Below are 23098 nucleotides of genomic sequence, written 5' to 3'. Positions count from 1 at the left end.
GTATCTTCTTCTTGGATTTATCCTTTGACCATTACGTACCGTCGTTCTGTGTCTCTTTTCACAGCCTTTATTTCAGTCTATTTTATCTGATATGAGTATTGCTACTCCTGCTTTCTTTTGGTCTCCATATGCATGAAATATCTTTTTTTTCAGCCCTTCACTTTCAGTCTGTATGTGTCCCCTGGTTTGAGGTGGGTCTCTTGTAGACAGCATATATAGGGGTCTTGTTTTTTGTATCCATTCAGCCAGCCTTTGTCTTTTGGTTGGGGCATTCGACCCATTTACATTTAAGGTAATTATTGATAAGTATGATCCCATTTCCATTTACTTTGTTGTTTGGGTTTGAAACAAACTTCTGTGTTTCCTGTCTAGAGAAGATCCTTAGCATTTGTTGGAGAGCTGGTTTGGTGGTGCTGAATTCTCTCAGCTTTTGCTTGTCTGTAAAGCTTTTGAATTCTTCATATTTGAATGAGATCCTTGCTGGGTACAGTAATCTGGGTTGTATGTTTTTCTCTTTTATCTCTTTAAATATGTCCTGTCATTCCCTTCTGGCCTACAGAGTTTCTATTGAAAGATCAGCTGTTATTTTTACGGGGATCCCCTCATGTGTTATTTGTTTTTTTTTTCCCTTGCTGCTCTTTGAGTTTGATCTTCATCAGTTTGATTAATATGTGTCTTGGGGTGTTTTGCCTTGGGTTCATCATGTTTGGGCCTCTCTGGATTTCTTGGACTTGAGTGGCTATTTCCTTCCCCATTTTAGGCAAGTTTTCAACTATTATCTCCTCAAGTATTTTCTCATGCCCCCCTTTTTTTTCTTTTTTTTTTTGTCTTCTTCTGGGACTCCTATGATTCAAATGTTGGGGCATTTGACATTGTCTCGGAGGTCTCTGAGGTTGTCCTCATTTCTTTTAATATTTTTTCTTCTTTTTTCCACTCTGCTTCATTTATTTCCACCATTCTATATTCCACTTCACTTATCCTATCTTCCGCTTCAGTATTCTACTGTTGGCCCCCTCCAGAGTGCTTTTGATCTGTCATTTCATTATTCATTATTGATCGACTCTTCTTTATTTCTTCTGGGTCCTTGTTAAACATTTCTTTCATCTTCTCAATACTTGTCTCTAGTCTATTTATCTGTAAGTCCATTTTGTTTTCAAGATTTGGGATCATCTTTACTATCATTATTCTGAATTCTTTTTCAGGTAGACTCCCTATCTCCTCCTGTTTTGTTTAGTTTGGTGGGCATTTATCATGTTCCTTTACCTTCTGAATATTTCTCTGCCTTTTCATTTTATTTAGATTGCTGTGTTGGGTGCCCTTTTTGTAGACTGGAAGTTTGTGGTTCCTCTTTATTGTGGAGCCTGCTTCCTGTGGGTGGGGTAGGACGAGTGGCTTGTCAAGGTTTCCCGATTAGGGGAGCTTGCATTTGTGGTCTGATGGGTAGAGCTGGATCTCTTCTCTCTGAAGTGCAGTGAAGTGTCCAGTAGTGAGTTTGGGGGTGTCTATGGGTTTGACTGGCTTTGGGCAGCCTGTCTTTTAGTGCTCAGGGCTGTGTTCCTGCTTTGCTGGAGAATTAGCATGGTATGTCTTTGTCTAGAATTTGTTGGCTCTTGGGTGGAGCTTGGTTTCAGTGTAGGTATGGAGGCTTTTGGGTGAGCTCTTGTCTATTAATGTTCCCTACAATCAAGAGTTCTCTGATGTTCTCAAGTTTTGGAGTTAAGCCTCCTGCCTCTGGCTTTCAGTCTCATTCTTACAGTAGCCTCAAGACTTTTCCATCCATACACCACAAATGACAAAACATCTAGGTTAATGGTGAAACAGTTCTCCTCAGCAAGGGACACCCAGAGAGGTTCACAGAGTTACATGGAGAAGAGAAGAGGGAGGAGAGAGATAGAGGTGACCAGGAGGAGAAGAGGGGGAGTCAAAAGAGGAGAGACTGATCTAGCCAGTAATCAGTTCCCTGAGTTTTCTCCACAGTCTGGAACACCCAGAGAGAGTCACAGAGTTAAGTAGAGAAGAGAAGGGGGAGGGAGGAGATTGAGGTGACCTGGTGGAGAAAAGTGAGGGTCAAAAGGGGAGAGAGCAATCAAGCCAGTAATCACACCCCTCCTTTTGAAGAGAATGGGCTGCCTTTCTGGGTGCCTGGTGTCCTCCACCAGCATTCAGTTGTTTTGTGGAAGTTACCCAGCATTCAAATGAGCTCTTGATGAATTTGTGGGAGAGAAAGTGGTCTTCCCGTCCTATTCCTCTGCCATCTTGGGACCACCCCCCAAATGGCCAGTTTATTTCATGGAGTTACTTATCATCTAACTTTTCCTTTGAATTTTTCAAGAATTATGTAAAAAATAAAAGTTTGAATCCTGAGAATGTTATATCTAGAATGCATAAGGTCTAGAATAAATACTTGAACAATTATGATGTCTTACCTTCTCCAGTGGAATTAATTTTTCCTAATTCTTTCTATATTTACTTTTGGTTTTTAAATTCTTGACTTCAAAAATTGGCATTCTGAAATATCACTTCTGAACTCTTTTTTTCTATATACGCTATGTCTTTATGTTTATTTATAATTTATATTTGTCCTCATTTTAAATATGTTTTGAAGTAAGAGTATATGCATTCACACAGTAGTTAAAATGAAGCTAAAACAGATCATAAACCATGTAGTAGAAATTAGAAAAATTTCAGCTAGAAACCAGAATGAAATAGTTTCTGAAATGCATTATTTTGTTTGACTATGACTTTTCTGTAAACAGGAAAAAAACAAAAACATTTTCATTTCCCAAGTTTAATATGAAAGCCGAGTGTCATCAAAGTTTTAGGCATCAGAATGACTCTCTTCTCTGTGGCCAGAAGTGCCTTCCTCAAACTCTTCATCTCCCCCTTCATTTATTTACCAGTTTGCATATTATCTCCTTTTGTAAAACCTTGTGTTACATATTCAATAAATAATTACCTTTTCTTTGAATTATACATTGATAATTATATACTGTCACTTGGAGAAGGAAATGGGAAACCACTCCAGTTATGTTGCCTAGATAAATCCCATGGAGAGAGGAGCCTGGAGGGATACAGTCCATGGGATTTCAAGAGTAGGACACGACTTAGTGACCAAACCACATAGCTGTCACTAATTGGATGCCTATCACGTGAGAGGCAAATATCAGACACTGAATTATCTCTGACCTTCACAATAATCCTGAAGGATTCCTGGTTAAATGTCTTCTTTATAGACGATTAAACTGAAAAGAAGAGTAGCTAAGAAATTTATATGAAGTAAGATAGCTGTTAATAATTAGGATAGGATTCTTGATCTGAATCCCAGTAGCAGTTTATAATTGAAAGATATCCACATGTAGAATGTTCTTTAAAATATATATATATTTCCATAGTTGTATAATAACTGTGTAACCTTTATTTACTATTCTTTGTAAAAGAGAAAACTCATGAAACCTATATTGACATTTGAATATTACTGTACTTTCTTACAGCCTGTGAACTTATGAATCAAGGCATCTTGGCCCTGGTCAGCTCCATTGGCTGCACATCAGCAGGATCCCTCCAGTCTTTGGCAGATGCCATGCATATCCCCCACCTCTTCATTCAGCGCTCCACAGCTGGGACCCCAAGGAGTGGCTGTGGACTCACCCGGAGCAACAGGAATGATGACTACACTCTCTCTGTTCGGCCACCTGTCTACTTAAATGACGTTATCCTGAGAGTGGTCACGGAATATGCCTGGCAGAAGTTCATTATATTCTATGATAGCGAGTATGGTAAGTGTTTGTTACTTGCATGAGTTTTGTCAGCTGGTATTTATATGGCAGTTAATTTTGTTGAATCTTGAAAAACTTGAAGAAGTTATTATTATTTGTGGTTTTCATGTCCTGTCATGTTCTTACAAATCAGGCAACAATGACAAAAAGTTTGTTAAGACCTCAGGTTCAATCTTTTGCATATATTTTGATCTTTCAAATAATAGGAAGTTATTGAAAACAATGCTGTATTTTTTCCTCTTTCAAAAGCATTTACACCTAAATATAATAATAAAAGAATAATTTTGGACAGATCCTAGAACACTTAAAAATATTACGTATTTCTATTTTTCAGCTAAAAAATAATCTGAAGTATTTTTCTTATGCTCTTGTATAGACTTTAGAATCTACTTAGTACTTAACACTTTGAGGGTCGTTGAAATTATAATGCCTTTTATGTATCCTAGCATATTGTCTCCAATGTGAACTCTCACAAAAATACTGCTTAGTATAAAGATACTTAATTTATTTAACTTTCCAAGGTAAAACACAAGGCATTTTACTTATATTATTTTACTATATCTTAAGAAGATACTTTGTCTCAATATTTTTACTTGTGCTACATTAACCAAAGTAAGCAAAAATAGGGCTTCCCAGGTATAAAGAACTTTCCTGCCAATGAAAGAGACATAAGAGACTCAGGTTTGATCCCTGAGTCAGGAAGATCCTCTGGAGGAGGGCATGGCAAGCCACTCCAGTATTCTTGCCTGGAGAATCCCAGAGGAGCCTGGCAGGCTACCATCCATAGCATCACAAAGAGTCAGACACAACTGAAGTAGCTTAGCACGCATTTAATATTAAATAATGAAATAATGTTATTTTTGCTTAAACACTTTTTTCCCAAATTAAAATCTACCTGTTTTCTATCTGACTAATCCCAGAGATTTTCAAATATAGTTTCTCTCTTATTTTTGTCATTAGGAAGAGAGGAAAGAGAGTAGAGATTGCTAGGTTCAAATGAGAGGAAATAAACAGATTTTGATAAGGGATATATACTGTAAAACATGTGCTTCCTTAGAAATTTGCCTTAAGAAAGAGACAGAAAAAAAAATTCCTTTCAGTGTGGATGGGCCTGGTTTTTACAGTTTTTATTTTAAAACGTTAAGATTTATGATCTAAAGTGCAACTTATTTTCATTGCAAATGAAAGACTATTTCAAAATGAGAGTTTTCTTACCCTAATCTGCTCAGCATTTTGAACATAGAGAACAGTTACACAAGAGTGGCCAGAAAGTGACATCAATAGAACCAAGCACAAACACGTTGGCAGAAAGCTGGAAAGCAGCAAATTGAGCTCCTGTGGACTCCTAGGGAGGGAAAGCAAGTGGCAGCTACATTAGCCCTAAATATTCAAAGGTCACATGGGGTTTGGGCAGCTGAGTTCCATTAAACTTGATGGGTAGACTTCAGCCAAAAGTCTGTGAGACTCTCTAAAAGCACAGTCCTTTGTCCCCAGGACGGAAATCCTTATTTTGTTGCTTAATTCATATTACTTAGGGGTCACAGAACGAAGACCAAGAGACTAAAATGAATAAAGTAAACAAAAAGGAAATAAAAATAATTGGCTCATCAGTAAAAGTAAGGATGGAACACAAATCTGTTAGTCACTAGTAGAATTACTTAGTGAACATAGTAAACTCTAGCTCTACTGTCAACATACTGAGTATCCCTTTGTCAATTTTTTCTAGTCAGATTATCAATGGATATATAACGACAAATGGTTATCATGACCTCTACTCAAACATAATTTGAAATAATGAATTTTTAAATTCTAAATCTTCATTTAAAAGGAGAAAACACTGCTTAGTTAGTCCTATCAAAATAGTATGTAAAATAAAGAACAGAAAAATAACTTTTGATGATGTTTCTACAAATTAAAATGAGAATTTTACTGTATGATTACAAATATCCATGAGAAAAGAAAATTCCTTGTTATCTTATTACCAAGTCCTACATGGATTACACGTAGGGAATTCTTATAAAAGAAGGCATTTTGATTACTGATAAGTAATTTTTTTAATGTATACTAAATTCATGGTCACACACTCCTTTCCATACATTTGAATTTCCCCATTCTCTTTTCTTTTGCTTTCCTTTGAATAAATAAGATGCTTATAATCATAGTATTTGTATCCTCTGTTAGAAGCAGTGTTTGTTTTAGGAATAATGAAAACATTTTCCTTTATTCTGATGATAAACTTTATTTTAACTTTTTAATTTAATAATTCATGAAAAAATATCCTGATTGTACTTTACAATCATTTCCAGTAATACTTTTCTTCAAAGAGAATTTTCCTTTGATACTTACAATAAATCTTGCTAGTAAAGAACTAGGCTACAATCCAAAATAAACATCAAGCTATCCAAATATCTTGTATCTTGAAGAGGGCTACATGTATTTACATATACATTCATCATCAGATCAGATCAAATCAGTTGCTCAGTCGTGTCCAACTCTTTGCGACCCCAAGAATCGCAGCACGCCAGGCCTCCCTGTCCATCACCAACTCCCAGAGTTCACTCAGACTCACGTCCATCGAGTCAGTGATGCCAGCCAGCCATCTCATCCTCTGTCGTCCCCTTCTCCTCTTGCCCCCAATCCCTCCCAGCATCAGAGTCTTTTCCAATGAGTAAACTCTTCGCATGAGGTGGCCAAAGTACTGGAGTTTCAGCTTTAGCATCATTCCTTCCAAAGAAACCCCAGGGCTGATCTCCTTCAGAATGGACTGCTTGGATCTCCTTGCAGTCCAAGGGACTCTCAAGAGTCTTCTCCAACACCACAGTTCAAAAGCATCAATTCTTCGGCGCTCAGCCTTCTTCACAGTCCAAATCTCACATCCATACATGACCACAGGAAAAATTATAGCCTTGACTAGACGAAACTTTGTTGGCAAAATAATGTCTCTGCTTTTCAATGTGCTATCTAGCTTGGTCATAACCTTACTTCCAAGGAGTAAGCATCTTTTAATTTCATGGCTGCAGTCACCATCTGTAATGATTTTGGAGCCCAGAAAAATAAAGTCTGACACTGTTTCCACTGTTTCCCCATCTATTTCTCATGAAGTGGTGGGACCAGATGCCATGATCTTTGTTTTCTGAATGTTGAGCTTTAAGCCAACTTTTTCACTCTCCACTTTCACTTTTATCAAGAGGCTTTTGAGTTCCTCTTCACTTTCTGCCTTAAGGGTGGTGTCATCTGCATATCTGAGGTTATTGATATTTCTCCCAGCAGTCTTGATTCCAGTTTGTGTTTCTTCCAGTCCAGTGTTTCTCATGATGTACTCTGCATATAAGTTAAATAAACAGGGTGACAATATACAGCCTTGACGGACTCCTTTTCCTATTTGGAACCAGTCTGTTGTTCCATGTCCAGTTCTAACTGTTGCTTCCTGACCTGCATATAGATTTCTCAAGAGGCAGATCAGGTGGTCTGGTATTCCTATATCTTTGAGAATTTTCCACAGTTTATTGTGATCCACACAGTCAAAGGCTTTGGCATAGTCAATAAAGCAGAAATAGATGTTTTTCTGGAACTCTCTTGCTTTTTCGATGATCCAGCGGATGTTGGCAATTTGATCTCTGGTTCCTCTGCCTCTTCTAAAACCAGCTTGAACATCAGGAAGTTCACGGTTCACATATTGCTGAAGCCTGGCTTGGAGAATTTTGAGCATTACTTTACTAGCGTGTGAGATGAGTGCAATTGTGCAGTAATTTGAGCATTCTTTGGCATTGCCTTTCTTTGGGATTGGAATGAAAACTGAGGTTTTCCAGTCCTGTGGCCACTGCTGAGTTTTCCAAATTTGCTGGCATATTGAGTGAAGCACTTTCACAGCATCATCTTTCAGGATTTGGAATAGCTCCACTGGAATTACATTACCTCCACTAGCTTTGTTCGTAGTGATGCTTTCTAAGGCCCACTTGACTTCACATTCCAGGATGTCTCACTCTAGGTCAGTCATCACACCATCGTGATTATCTGGGTCATGAAGATCTTTTTGTACAGTTCTGTGTATTCTTGCCATCTCTTCTTAATATCTTCTGCTTCTGTTAGGTCCATACCATTTCTGTCCTTTATTGAGCTCATCTTTGCATGAAATGTTCCTTTGATATCTCTGATTTTCTTGAAGAGATCCCTAGTCTTTCCCATTCTGTTGTTTTCCTCTATTTCTTTGCATTGATCGCTGAGGAAGGCTTTCTTATCTCTTCTTGCTATTCTTTGGAACTCTGCATTCAGATCTTCATATCTTTCCTTTTCTCCTTTGCTTTTCACTTCTCTTCATTTCACAGCTATTTGTAAGGCCTCCCCAGACAGCCATTTTGCTTTTTTGCATTTATTTTCCATGGGTATGGTCTTGATCCCTGTCTCCTGTACAATGTCACGAACCTCATTCCATAGTTCATCAGGCACTCTATCTATCAGATCTAGTCCCTTAAATCTATTTCTCACTTCTACTGTATAATCATAAGGGATTTGATTTAGGTCATACCTGAATGGTCTAGTGGTTTTCCCTACTTTCTTCAATTTAAGTCTGAATTTGGCAATAAGGAGTTCATGGTCCGAGCCACAGTCAGCTCCTGGTCTTGTTTTTGCTGACTGTATGGAGCTTCTCCATCTTTGGCTGCAAAGAATATAATCAATCTGATTTTGGTGTTGACCATCCGGTGATGTCCATGTATAGAGTCTTCTCTTGTGTTGTTGGAAGAGGGTGTTTGTTATGACCAGTGCATTTTCTTGGCAAAACTCTATTAGTCTTTGCCCTGCTTCATTCTGTATTCCAAGGCCAAATTTGCCTGTTACTCCAGGTGTTTCTTGACTTCCTACTTTTGCATTCCAGTCCCCTATAATGAAAAGGACATCTTTTTTGGGTGTGAGTTCTAAAAGGTCTTGTAGGTCTTCATAGAACCGTTCAACTTCAGCTTCTTCAGCATTACTGGTTGGGGCATAGACTTGGATTACTGTGATATTGAATGGTTTGCCTTGGAAACGAACAGAGATCATTCTGTCGTTTTTGAGATTGCATCCAAGTACTGCATATCGGACTCTTTTGTTGACCATGATGGCCATTCCATTTCTTCTAAGGGATTCCTGCCCGCAGTAGTAGATATAATGGTCATGTGGATTAAATTCACCCATTCTAGTCCATTTCAGTTCAATGATTCCTAGAATGTCGATATTCACTCTTGCCATTCACCATAGTCCTCATTTTAAGTTCAAATATTAGAATTATACTTGACTTTTATCTTGGTTATCAGGAGTTACTTTCATTAAGGAATGGATTAAGTATCATCCATGGATGGAATCAGGCAACCTGCTGAAGCCAAATGTTATTGAAGATGTATTTTGCTTAGAAAAATATACTTAAAGAAAAAGATTATATTTCTTATCCAGTTTATTAGAGGAACACTTTTTTCAAACGCAGTTAATTGTGATTTTGAGCTTAAATTATGATTTAAGTTGGCTTAAAGCTCAACATTCAGAAAACTAGGATCATGGCATCTGGTCCCATCACTTCATAGCAAATAGACGAGCAAACACTGGAAACAGTGACAGACTTTATTTGGGGGGCTTCAAAATCACTGCAGATGGTGACTGTAGCCATGAAATTAAAAGATGCTTACTCCTTGCAAGGAAAGTTATGGCCAACCTAGACAGCATATTAAAAAGCAGAGATATTACTTTGCCAACACAGGTCCATCTAGTCAAGGCTATGGTTTTTTCAGTAGTCATGTACAGGTGTGAGAGTTGGTCTATAAAGAAAGCTGAGTGCCAAAGAATTGATACTTTTGCACTGTGGTGTTGGAGAAGACTCTTGAGAGTCCCTTGGACTGCAAGGAGATCCAACCAGTCAATCCTAAAGGAAATCAGTCCTGAATATTCATTGGAAAGACTGATGCTGAAGCTGAAACTCCAATGCTTTGGCCACCTGATGCAGAGAACTGATTCATTGGAAAAGACCCTGATGCTGGGAAAGATTGAAGGTGGGAGGAGAAGGGGACGACAGAGGATGAGATGGTTATATGGCATCACAGACCCAATGGACATGAGTTTGAGTAAACTCCAGAAGTTGGTGATTCAACAGGGTGGTCTGACTTGTTGCATTCCATGGGGTCGCAAAGAGTAAGACATGACTTAGTGAATGAACTGAACTGAACTTATGAGTATGAGCCCAGTGTAACAGTACACTATAAATTCCTTAACAGAGAAAATTCAAATCTTTGACTAAGTAAATGGATGATGACCCAGGTTTGATTCCTGGGTTGGGAAGATCAAGTATTCTTGGGCTTCCCTTGTCTCAGCTGGTAAAGAACCTGCTTGCATTGTAGGAGTCCTGGGTTTGAAACCTGAGTTGGGAAGATTCCCTGGAGAAGAGAAAGGCTACCCACTCCAGTATTCTGGCCTGGAGAATTCCATAGACTGTATAGTCGATGGGGTCACAAAGAGTTGGACATGACTGAGCAACTTAAAAAAAAAAAATGGATGGAAAGAGAAATAAAAATGTGAAAGTTTATTTGAATGAATTGACTCAAGATATTTTTTTAAATACTTGGAAAGAAGTGTTGAACTTTTAAAAATGTGTCATTCAAGAAATATTCATTGTTCCCTTGTTTAGTGAAAATACAAAACATCACATTAAAAATTTTACAGAATTTAGTCTTAACCTTTAAGAAACATAATTAAAAGATAAAATATTTAGAATAGTCTCTTAATAGAGAAAATAGTAAGTTGTGTCATAAATGATATAAACTGAGTGCTGAAGATAGTGTTTAATTTAGGCAGCAGTGATCAAAGAAGGCTTCATGGGTAGACTTGGATCTTGATTATTGCCTCTCAGAATCCTACCTAACTTTCACAGTGTTTGAGAGACAGCAACTCCAATAGACAGTGTGAACAAATCTTATAGAAATAAAAATATTAAAAATAGTATCTCTGAGGATTTTTATTGGCCAGGCACTAGAATAAATATTTTGCATTATATCACTGAATTTTCTCAATAGCTCTATGAAGTAGATTATAGGATTATCACAATTTTAAAAATTGGAAAACAGAAACAACCAATGGGTAACTTGTTTATGAAATATACCTAAGAAGCATCAATACTGAGTTTAAAGTCTGACCAGAGCATGTACTCCTAACCATGTATGAGTATGAAGAGATTGCAGTGAACTATCACACCAGAATATAACAAGGGGATAATCTATTTATAGAGAACATTTATTGATATCCAGGCTCTGTTCTAAATGCTTTATGTGTTCATTTAATTCTCACAGCAGCTCTATGCGGTAGATGATGATGATGATGATGATGATGATTATGATGGTAATGATATTACAGATGAAAAAAGCTGAGGTAGTAAGAAGTCAGGTGACTTGAAACTAAGTCCCCAAAGCCTGAATTCAAGCACTGATAGTGTCTCTTCCTCTTTCAACTACTGGACTCTTTTGATGCTATAGAAATAATAAGATTAATTTCTGACACAAATTTCTTAAGCATTTACAAATGAAAATGTGTAGAACCATTTTCATTAAAGAGATACAGTAAGTGACTTTAAGCCTGCTGACCTTTAGCATATTAATACCATTCAAGAAAAAATACTGCATATCAGTTCAGGAGGTTTGTTTATCATTGTAAATTTGGAAACAGGACAGTCATTGAGTCAAAGTAGGCTGACTTCTCAACAGAAATAGCTGCTTGCCTATATAATAACTGTTCTCCTCCTTAGGCCAAATCTGCTTGAGAGTGTAATACTTCCAGTTGAAAAACTATAGTCCGCAGATTGCTTACAGCTGGGGCTGTAATGTGATACAGTGAAGAACTGTGAAGGATCTGAGATTTTCTCCCTGCGTGCGTGCGTGCATGCATGTGTGCTCAGTTGCTTCTGTCCTGTCTGACTCTTTGCGATCCTACAGACTGTAGTCCACCAGACTCCTCAGTTCATGGGATTCTCCAGGCAAGAAAACTGGAGTGGGATGCCATCCCTTCTCCAGAGGATCTTCCCAACTCAGGGATCGGACCCCTCATCTCCTACATAATAGGTGGATATTTTACCACTGAGCCACTGGAGAAGCCCTGAGATTTTAGCCTACTTGCAAGCTAAATAAGTTAGCCTGCCTCAATTATAGGTACGCTAGCAGAAAACACTAAGCTCCTGAATTAGAGGGAGAGGACTTTAATACTTGGGGCACAGCAAGCAACACGAGCTTTATCTTAATTAAAGCTTTCTGTTCATATTAGACACCATTAAGAAAATAATTAGGCAAACTGTAAACTGGGGAGTAAACTTCAATACATATACCTGAAAAACTTATGCAAATACAAAGACTATATAAAAGGCTTAGAGAATTAAACAAACAAAACTACAAAGCAAAAATATGAGACCAACACAGATATAATAACCAAAAGTGTGCAAAAGTTTGTTCAAAGAATTCATATAAGAAGATATATAAACGGCCAATAAACACAAGAAGTGCTGAACGTTTTTAGTCCACAGGTATATGCCAATTAAAATAAGATACTAATCAGTACCCACTAGACTGACTGAAGGCCATTACTACACATGGGAAAGAATGTGGCAAACTGAAACCCTCTACAGAGTTGGATGTAAAAATGTACAGGCGCTTATGGAACCCTTTGGCAATTCATTACAAATTTAAATATTCGTCCACCACGTGACTTACCCATGTCACTTCCAGGTATTTACCAAGATAAATGTGAATGTATATCTTTGCGAAATCGTATATAAAAATCCTTATATTAGCATTATTCATGAAGTCCAAACCTAGAAACAACTTAAATGTCCATAATTTTGAAAATGGTTCAAGGAATTATGGAATGTTCCTACAATGGAATACTATTCAGCAATAAGAAGAAATGAACCATTGAAATATTCAACAATAAAAATTTGAGTGAAATAAGCCTGAAAGAAAAGAAGTATATGCTATAGTATTCCATTTATATGAATTCTGGTAACATCCAAAACTAATCTTGGTGATCCAGTCAGAAAGTGGTTGCATCTCTGCGCCAGGAGTGGACTGTCTGAAAAAGGACACATGATAACCTTCTGTGGTACCAGAGATATTCAATTTTTTGTTTTGAGTGCAACACAATAAATCTTTGAACTATACATGTAAGTTCTATTTATTTATTATAAGTAAATTATAAAAATTAGAAGCCATAACAACCTATTAGATATCTGAAAACTAAAAAAAAGGAAAAAAATAGATTTATTTATAATTTCAAATGAAGTATCAGAATTAAAATGTGATCACTTATCGATTATGGTGTCAGAGACAAAGGGTTAGAATTGAGTGTAGTGGACACCTGGAACCCAGATTTGATAATAGACCAGAATGACTGGAAGAACTTCTTAATCGTCATACCACCTCAGGTCCATCATTGACACCTGGAATCAGAATTTTTGCAAGGTGGGCACTAAATGTTAACACCTCTCCTGATGTTTCTGATGCAGCCAGTTTTGTTCCTAGATAAGGCATCTGGAAGCAAGAAACTTTAGTAGGTATCTTCTTCAACATCTTTGATTGGTAGCATTGTTTCCCTGCCAGAATCCTCCAAGCAAGAGAGAACTCATTGTATTCTCAAGGATACTATCTTAAAAATGGATACTGGACATTTCTAATTGGCAGAAACCTTTTCTTTTTATAATACTTAAAATATACTGGACAAAATGATTCACTTCTGGAATAATATAAAATAAGTAATCCTTTTGCTTGTAATCATTTATCAGTAAGTAAAGAATTGATTATATCCCATGAACCCACTCAGTCTTCTACTGCCTAAGTACCAAGAACAGTTTACTATTTTCAACCTGATAATGTATGCTTCTTAGATAGTCCATCTTTCTAATAAATGCCTTTATCCTTATCTATTTTATTTTTTCAATATTTCTGTATTTGGCTGATATACTGATTACACAGTATGCCACATGCTATCTTATTGCCTTGGAGAAGTGAGACCTTTACTGCTTTTTAGCCAAACAAAAAACACTTGTGTTTTCACATAACTTCTGCCTTTTAAATTTTTTATATTAAATCTTTATCGTAAGTATTCGTTATATTGCCCTCCCCGTCCAATCTTGCATCATTTTCAATTTGCTTATCATGCTATTTATGCTTTCAGCCAAATCTCTGAGACAGCGTTTGATCAAGAAGGTATAATATAATACCTAGGAAGATTCATTAGAAGCAATGGTAGTAGTCCAGGCAGGCTCACTGTCAGAGAGGTCTAAGCAAGAAATTAGTTGAATGTACCAGAGCCAACAGCTAGATTCCAGAATCCAGGAGTCTTGGAACTGACAGTCAACAGAAGCCAGAAAGTTATAGAAGTGAGTGATCTTTAAAATAGAATAAAAGCATATAGATTGCTTTAATGAGAGGTTTCTGTTTTAAAGATATTGAAATAAAAGTTGAATTTCAGGGATGGATGGGCTGAATAGAACTGATTTTCAAGAGTGACATAAGCAGCAAAGTTGATGTGCATTTCATCTAAAGAACTATTTGGGTTATTTAATTTCCTTTGCCTAAAAAATATTGGTCCCACACTTAATATTAGAATGAACCTACTTGTAGATTTATTATCTGGGTCTAATTGTGGAGCTTGGAGGGGTAATATGATGATAGGGATATAAGCAGCTTGTAAAAGTAATGACACACAGGCATGAACTAACCAAAGGTAGTGATATTTGCACCCTTACTACAGCCTCAACTCTATTTCAATTCATGCATTTGTTTCATTCTCAAGCCAGACAGTTGTCATTGGTAACTCCAAGTATATTCTTAGAAATTATTACATTAAAAAAGGCCTCTTCCCTTCTTTGTCCATATATTAATACCATGCATAGGGCTATTTATCCTCCTATAAAGTCTCAAGCTGTGTTTGGGTCCTGTGCTTATTCTTGAACCAAATAATTTGTTCTGGGGTATGCGGGCTCTCAGTCAGCAGTCTGAGTTACATGATGACCCTCTAGGTGAAGGGTATGCGTATGTGGACACGTGTGCTTCCCTTGTCAGCTTGAAACAAATAATAAATATGAATTAGATTATTTCAGTTTTATTAATTAAATTTTTAAATCTAATATTATCAAATTGTAATTTAGATGTTTATAATTAATAAATATTTGTCTTTATAATTCACCACTTAAAATTGCTTTTAAAGTACAATCTTCTTTGGTTCAGTTTCCTTGTTTTTGTTGGTTTTGATCAACTTAGACTTATTTTATGTTCTTAGCTTTTCTGACATTTTCCTGACTGTTTCAGGAGAGTCTTTTTCGTTTTACAATAAGACTTTTGTCTGTATGTAAATGTATACTATAATTTGTTAAACTAAGTATTTCTGAAAATCAGAGACCAAAATGTATATAACATGTTTTGATAAAAAATATTTTAGGCTCAAAAATAGTAAGTGAAAACATATTTCTCTTTATATGCAGAAATATTTACTTTTTGACATCCATATGCATAAAAACAAAGAAATAATTCAACTTTAAGGATTAATGAACATATTATTTATGGATTCTTGCCTTCTGCAAATACTATTTAATGATTCCCAAATTAAGGGTCAGTATGTAGTTGAATGACCTGAGGTACTTAAGTACTACCCTCCAGTATATCATCCTTGCTTTAAAAGTTAAATTGTCATATGGTAGAACTCTTTGAAATGAACTTTGGGATGCTATCAGAATGAATGCATTCCTAGGAATCACAGTATTTATCCCATTCAGTCTTGATGTAGGTTTAATCAAGGCCCATAAAATGGACACATTCCTCTTAATTTATTGCAAATGTTTATAATTACCCTGAGGGTGTTTTTAAATGTCTGATGACTATAATATTATTAACTCTCTCTCTAGACAGTCTTAAAGTAGTTTATTACTCATTTGGCTACTTTCCAGGTTTCAGTTCTCTCATTTACTTCAATGTACATCAGTAAGTATATAATTAATTCAAGCATCTTAATGAACAATTTTGCTTGCATTTGTATATATTATGTCAGGTAGGTAAAAATAACATATTCTACTGTTTTGGATTTGTACATCAATAAAATGTCCTAAAAATATTGATTCAGCATAAAATGACATTTAACCTAAAAAATTATGATCTAATGTTAAAATCTTCTTATCAACAGAAGTTCTTATCAAACTGACAAGTTCTTATCAAACTGATAAGTTTTTATCAAACAGAAAATCTCAGATCAGATCAGTCGCTCAGTCATGTCTGACTCTTTGCAACCCCATGAATCGCAGCACGCCAGGCCTCCCTGTCCATCACCAACTCCCGGAGTTCACTCAGACTCACGTACATCGAGTCAGTGATGCCATCCAGCCATCTCATCCTCTGTCGTCCCCTTCTCCTCTTGCCCCCAATCCCTCCCAGCATCAGAGTCTTTTCCAATGAGTCAACTCTTCACATGAGGTGGCCAAAATACCGGAGTTTAAGCTTTAGCATCATTCCTTCCAAAGAAACCCCAGGGCTGATCTCCTTCAGAATGCACTGCTTGGATCTCCTTGCAGTCCAAGGGACTCTCAAGAGTCTTCTCCAACACCACAATTGAAAAGCATGAATTCTTTGGCGCTCAGCCTTCTTCACAGTCCAACTCTCACATCCTTACATAACCACAGGAAAAACCATAGCCTTGACTAGATGAACCTTTGTTGGCAAAGTAATGTCTCTGCTTTTGAATATGCTATCTAGGTTGGTCATGACTTTCCTTCCAAGGAGTAAGCATCTTTTAATTTCATGGCTGCAGTCACCATCTGTAGTGATTTTGGAGCCCAGAAAAATAAAGTCTGACACTGTTTCCACTGTTTCCCCATCTATTTCTTTTTTTGTTGTTGTTTTATATATATATATATATATATATATATATATATATATATATATATTTTAATTTTATTTTATTTTTAAACTTTAAATAATTGTATTAGTTTTGCCAAATATCAAAATGAATCCCCATCTATTTCCCATGAAGTGATGGGACTGGATGCCATGATCTTCATTTTCTGAATGTTGAGCTTTAAGCCAACTTTTTCACTCTCCACTTTTACTTTCATCAAGAGGCTTTTTAGTTCCTCTTCCCTTTCTGCCATAAGGGTGGTGTGATCTACATATCTGAGGTGATTGATATTTCTCCCAGCAATCTTGATTCCAGCTTGTGTTTCTTACAGTCCAGCGTTTCTCATGATGTACTTTGCATATAAGTTAAATAAACAGGGTGACAATATACAGCCTTGACGTACTCCTTTTCCTATTTGGAACCAGTCTGTTGTTCCATGTCCAGTTCTAACTGTTGCTTCCTGACCTGCATACAAATATCTCAAGAGGCAGATCAGGTGGTCTGGTATTCCCATCTCTTGAAGAATTTTCCACAGTTTATTGTGATCCACACAGTCAAAGGCTTTGGCATAGTCAATAAAGCAGAAATAGATGTTTTTCTGGAACTCTCTTGCTTTTTCGATGATCCAGCGGATGTTGGCAATTTGATCTCTGGTTCCTCTGCCTTTTCTAAAACCAGCTTGAACATCAGGAAGTTCACGGTTCACATATTGCTGAAACCTGGCTTGGAGAATTTTGAGCATTACTTTACTAGCGTGTGAGGTGAGTGCAATTGTGAGTAGTTTGAGCATTCTTTGGCATTGCCTTTCTTTGGGATTGGAATGAAAACTGAGGTTTTCCAGTCCTGTGGCCACTGCTGAGTTTTCCAAATTTGCTGGCATATTGAGTGAAGCACTTTCACAGCATCATCTTTCAGGATTTGGAATAGCTCAACTGGAATTCTATCCCCTCCACTAGCTTTGTTTGTAGTGATGCTTTCTAAGGCCCACTTGACTTCACATTCCAGGATGTCTCACTCTAGGTCAGTCATCACACCATCATGATTATCTGGGTCGTGAAGATCTTTTTTGTACAGTTCTGTGTATTCTTGCTATCTCTTCTTAATATCTTCTGCTTCTGTTAGGTCCATACCATTTCTGTCCTTTATCGAGCCCGTCTTTGCATGAAATGTTCCTTTGGTATCTCTGATTTTCTTGAAGAGATCTCTAGTCTTTCCCATTCTGTTGTTTTTCTCTCTTTCTTTGCATTAATCACTGAAATAGGCTTTCTTATCTCTTCTTGCTATTCTTTGGAACTCTGTATTCAGATGTTTATATCTTTCCTTCTCCTTTGCTTTTCGCTTCTCTTCTTTTCACAGCTATTTGTAAGGCCTCCCCAGACAGCCATTTTGCTTTTTTGCATTTATTTTCCATGGGGATGGTCTTGATCCCTGTCTCCTGTACAATGTCACGAACCTCATTCCATAGTTCATCAGGCACTCTACCTATCAGGTCTAGTCCCTTAAATCTATTTCTTACTTCCACTGTATAATCATAAGGGATTTGATTTAGGTCATACCTGAATGGTCTAGTGGTTTTCCCTACTTTCTTCAATTTAAGTCTGAATTTGGCAATAAGGAGTTCATGGTCTGAGCCACAGTCAGCTCCTGGTCTTGTTTTTGCTGACTGTATGGAGCTTCTCCATCCTTGGCTGCAAAGAATATAATCAATCTGATTTCGGTGTTGACCATCTGGTGATGTCCATGTATAGAGTCTTCTCTTGTGTTGTTGGAAGAGGGTGTTTGTTATGACCAGTGCATTTTCTTGGCAAAACTCTATTAGTCTTTGCCCTGCTTCATTCTGTATTCCAAGGCCAAATTTGCCTGTTGCTCCAGGTGTTTCTTGACTTCCTACTTTTGCATTCCAGTCCCCTATAATGAAAAGGACATCTTTTTTGGGTGTGAGTTCTAAAAGGTCTTGTAGGTCTTCATAGAACCATTCAACTTCAGCTTATTCAGTGTTACTGGTTGGGGCATAGACTTGGATTACTGTGATATTGAATGGTTTGCCTTGGAAATGAACAGAGATCATTCTGTCGTTTTTGAGATTGCATCCAAGTACTGCATTTCGGACTCTTTTGTTGACCATGATGGCTACTCCGTTTCTTCTGAGGGATTCCTGCCCGCAGTAGTAGATATAATGGTCATCTGAGTTAAATTCACCCGTTCCAGTCCACTTGAGTTCGCTGATTCCTAGAATGTCGACATTCACTCTTGCCATCTCTTGTTTGACCACTTCCAATTTGCCTTGATTCATGGACCTGACATTCCAGGTTCCTATGCAATATTGCTCTTTACATCATCGGACCTTGCTTCTATCACCAGTCACATCCACAGCTGGGTATTCTTTTTGCTTTGGCTCTATCCCTTCATTCTTTCTGGAGTTATTTCTCCACCGATCTCCAGTAGCATATTGTGCACCTACTGACCTGGGGAGTTTCTCTTTCAGTATCCTATCATTTTGCCTTTTCATACTGTTCATGGGGTTCTCAAAGCAAGAATACTGAAGTGGTTTGCCAGTCCTTTCTCCAGTGGACCACATGCTGTCAGATCTCTCCACCATGACCCGCCCATCTTGGGTTGCCCCACGGGGATGGCTTAGTTTCACTGAGTTAGACAAGGCTGTGGTCCTAGTGTGATTCTATTGACTAGTTTTCTGTGTTATGGTTTCAGTGTGTTTGCCCTCTGATGCCCTCTTGCAACATCTACCGTCTTACTTGGGTTTCTCTTACCTTGGGCGTGGCGTATCTCTTCATGGCTGCTCCAGCAAAGTGCAGCCCTTGCTCCTTACCTTGGAAAATCTCAGTGGGTCACTATTGCTTAACTATATAATCTCATAAAGCACACTATTATCTTTATTTTTTAAATATAGTACAAGCGACAGGAAATACTCAATTAATGATTCAAATTATTTTGAAGTAAGGGTTGATTAAAAGCCTTTTCCCCCCCTGAGGAAACAAGGCAGTTACAGATTAATCTGGCTATTTATTCTTTGGGAAATTCCACTCAGCTTAATGATGTATCTCACGTGTCCAGTAGTATGATGTATTTCTTTTTATCTAAAAAAAAAAAAACATAAGAATCTAAATATTAATTTTAAAGCTTAGCATTCTGTCATAATTTCAAAACACCAAGCTTCGCTGAATGAATTCTGAAGTCTCCTGCCCAGTGAAGTCTTCAGTGCATTAAGTGATTAAAAATGATTAAATGCACCTAATCTGCTCAAATTGGGGAGAAAGATGAGTAGAGGAAAAGAAAAATCAGACATACAAAGCCTCAGTGAAAAATCTTTTCTTCTACCAAATTCTGTATTTTAAAAGAATTATTTGAATACAATGATAAGGCTAAGACTTACTGTTTGAAATGTTCCAGAGAATATCACTAAATTTAAGTTGCAACTACAGTTTTTAAAATGAATAGTATTGTATGATTTTTCTATCTGTGAAAGGGTCTATGTTATCATCAGCTATGTAAAGAGCAAACATATAGAGGGCAGGGATTGTCTTACTCATCATTCCCTCCCAGGTACCTCTCACAGTGCTTGGCACATATTAAGTGGAGACTAGATTCCAAAAGAGATTTCTTTGATGCTGACTACTGGTTTAGGATGAACAGTAAGATATATATCTGGTTTGTGAGTCAGTTTAGAAATGTATTTATACATTTTATTCTGTTATCCCCTGGGATTTTTCTACCCTAATCTACTTAATTATAAGCCATGTTTAGAGAGAAATTAAGTTTAATCTTACACTAATGATTATAATAAAGCTATCATTCTGCACAATTTAATAAAACAAATCATTGTACTTCAATCAGTCACTACCTCCTAGAAAGTTATTGTGGGAAGTTGGTCTAACTAGGCAACAGTTATCACAGAAATTGCTAGACTATCAAATTCTAAAGGTATTACCTGAATCAACTTTTAGTCCTTATTATGATTTTTTGTTTATTTTCCATTTTTCTGTAGGAAAGGACAGCAGAAGAAAATCATGAACAAGGGGGATTTTTTACTGGGTTAATGTAATATTGATAATGAAAATGTACCTTGCATAGAAATTTGCAGTTTACAAACTGTTTTAATATTGCATGTGTGCTAAGTGGCTTCAGTTGTATCTGACTCTTTGCAACCCTATGGACTGTAGCTTGCCAGGCTCTTCTGTCCAAGGGATTCTCCAAGCAAGAATACTGGAGCGTGTTCCCATGCCTTCTCCAGAGGATCTTCCCAACCCAGGGATGGAACCTGCGTCTCTTATGTCTCCTGCATTGGCAGGCGTGTTCTTCACCACTAGCACCACCTGGGAATCCCTGCTTTAATATTTCACACACTTTATTTCCTTTTATTAGAGTAACTCAATAATTGAGTGTTATAATTTTCTTTTTTGTACCAATAAGGTCTGGTTAGCTGTTACTTTTCCTCAGCTTCCATTCCTTTGATTTTTACATTTCTTTAATTGGCATTGATCACATTAAAACAATTACTTGTCTAAATTGTTATTCCCTCCACTATACTGGATGTACCTCAAAAACAGGAACTATACCTTCACCTTCATTACCAAACTACCAGATATTTATCAGAAGACTGTGTATAATCAGTATCCTTTCTCTTGCAAGTGACTGAAGCTCATTTCAAACTATATAAGAAAAAAGTGAAAAAAAAAAAAAGAATATTTTTTCAATTGAGTTATGCAGTTGGGAAGTCTAAGAAATAGCTGGCTTGCCTCTTTCACTTTCACTCATTGGCTACATTCTTCATTTCACACTAGACATGTTGGCTCTTGCAGTTCCTAAACTGCATCATTATAACTTGTGATACAAAAGAAGGACCATCTATTTTTCATTACTCATATCAAATTTCAATCTTGTTTGAATCCTGTGACTATCTGTGAGCTAATTAATTAGGCCAAAGACCATGGAGAGCTCATATTGTTAAAATCAAGATCTAAGGAAGGCTATGTTTCTTTCTAAAGGTTCTTGGGGAGAACCCCTTTTCTTGCCTTTTTTAGGGACCATCCACATTTATTCTTTCAAGATCCCCTTTCTTCATCTTCAAAGCCAGCAACATTCATCTCTGAACTTCCCAGAAGTCTCAGCTTATTCTTCAGTAGTCAGATCTACATCTGACTTTCTTTTTCTGCCTTCTTCCTTTAACTCTAAGTCCTTAGAATTATACTGCTGCTGCTGCTAAGTCACTTCAGTCGTGTCTGACTCTGTGCTACCCCAGAGACAGCAGCCCACCAGGCTCCCCTGTCCCTGGGATTCTCCAGGCAAGAACACTGGAGTGGGTTGCCATTTCCTTCTCCAGTGCATGAAAGTGAAAAGTGAAAGTGAAGTCGCTCAGTCGTGTCTGACTCTTGGTGACCCCATGGACTGCAGCCTACCAGGCTCCTCCGTCCATGGGATTTTCCAGGCAAGAGTACTGGAGTGGGGTGCCACTGAATTATACTAGTCCCACTGAAGTAATAGGAGATGACTCCCTATCGTAAGGTCAGGTATTGACAAACCTCAATGTCATCTAAAGCATTAATTCCTCTGTATATAACCTAACCTATTCATAGATTCCAGGGATTAGGACTTGGGTATCTTTGGGAGGTCATATTCCACTTCCTTTATCTTCACTGTTGTTCAGTCACTCAGTGGTGACCAATTCTTTGCGACCCAGTGGACTGTAGCACACCAGGCCTCCCTGTCCTCCACTATCTCCCAGAGTTTGCTCAAATTCATGTCCATTGAGTCAGTGATGTTATCTAACCATCTCATCCTCTGCTGCCCTCTTCTCCATTTGCATTCAGTCTTTCCCAGGATCAGAGGTTTCCCAGTGAGTCAGTTCTTCGCATCAGGTGGCCAAAGTATTGAAGCTTTAGATTCAGCATCAGTCCTTCCAATGAATATTCAGCACTGATTTCCTTTAGGATTGACTCATTTGATCTCTTTGCCGTCCAAGGGACTCTCAAGTCTTCTCTGGTCTACTGGAGAAGGATGACAACCCACTCCAGCATTCTTCCCATGAGAATCCCATGAACAGTACGAAACTTTCCTTTATAGAGTCCAAGAAAAAAGTCTTTTTTTGTCCTAATCTTATGGTTAGTGACTTACTTCATGAGCTTCTACCACTTGCTATTATATAATTATCTGATCAATAGAATGAATAATCACAAGGAACAACTGAAATTACTATTTAAATTTTTGGTATCAATGAATAGCATCTAGTAACACCCACAGGCCTAAAAGCTTTATGAGGTCAGATATCACCATTTATCTTTTTAATTTCTGTAAACTGAAGCACTTTACTCATTTTTTGCCAACTAACAGTAATACAGATGGTGTCGCTGAATAATAATGATGGTTGATCGTATTCACAAATTGACAAAGCCAAAGGCACACTCTGTTTTTTAATGACTTTT

At 37.3% G+C, this 23098-nt stretch overlaps 1 protein-coding gene across 1 annotated transcript in view; it reads left to right on the top strand.

The window, feature by feature from the left end:
* The window catches only part of GRID2 (glutamate ionotropic receptor delta type subunit 2), a 1602175-nt gene that overhangs the window by 838107 nt on the left and 740970 nt on the right, over positions 1 to 23098 (top strand). The window contains exon 3 of the mRNA XM_061419669.1: positions 3492 to 3776. Within this exon, the coding sequence (XP_061275653.1) occupies positions 3492 to 3776 (285 nt within the window). The remainder of the gene's footprint in view (positions 1 to 3491; positions 3777 to 23098) is intronic.

This window comes from Bos javanicus, chromosome 6, assembly GCF_032452875.1.
Source record: "Bos javanicus breed banteng chromosome 6, ARS-OSU_banteng_1.0, whole genome shotgun sequence".
In the NCBI taxonomy this organism is placed as follows: domain Eukaryota; kingdom Metazoa; phylum Chordata; class Mammalia; order Artiodactyla; family Bovidae; genus Bos; species Bos javanicus.
The sequence above is the reverse complement of the archived record's forward strand: the minus strand, read 5'-3'. Positions and strand labels throughout refer to the sequence as shown.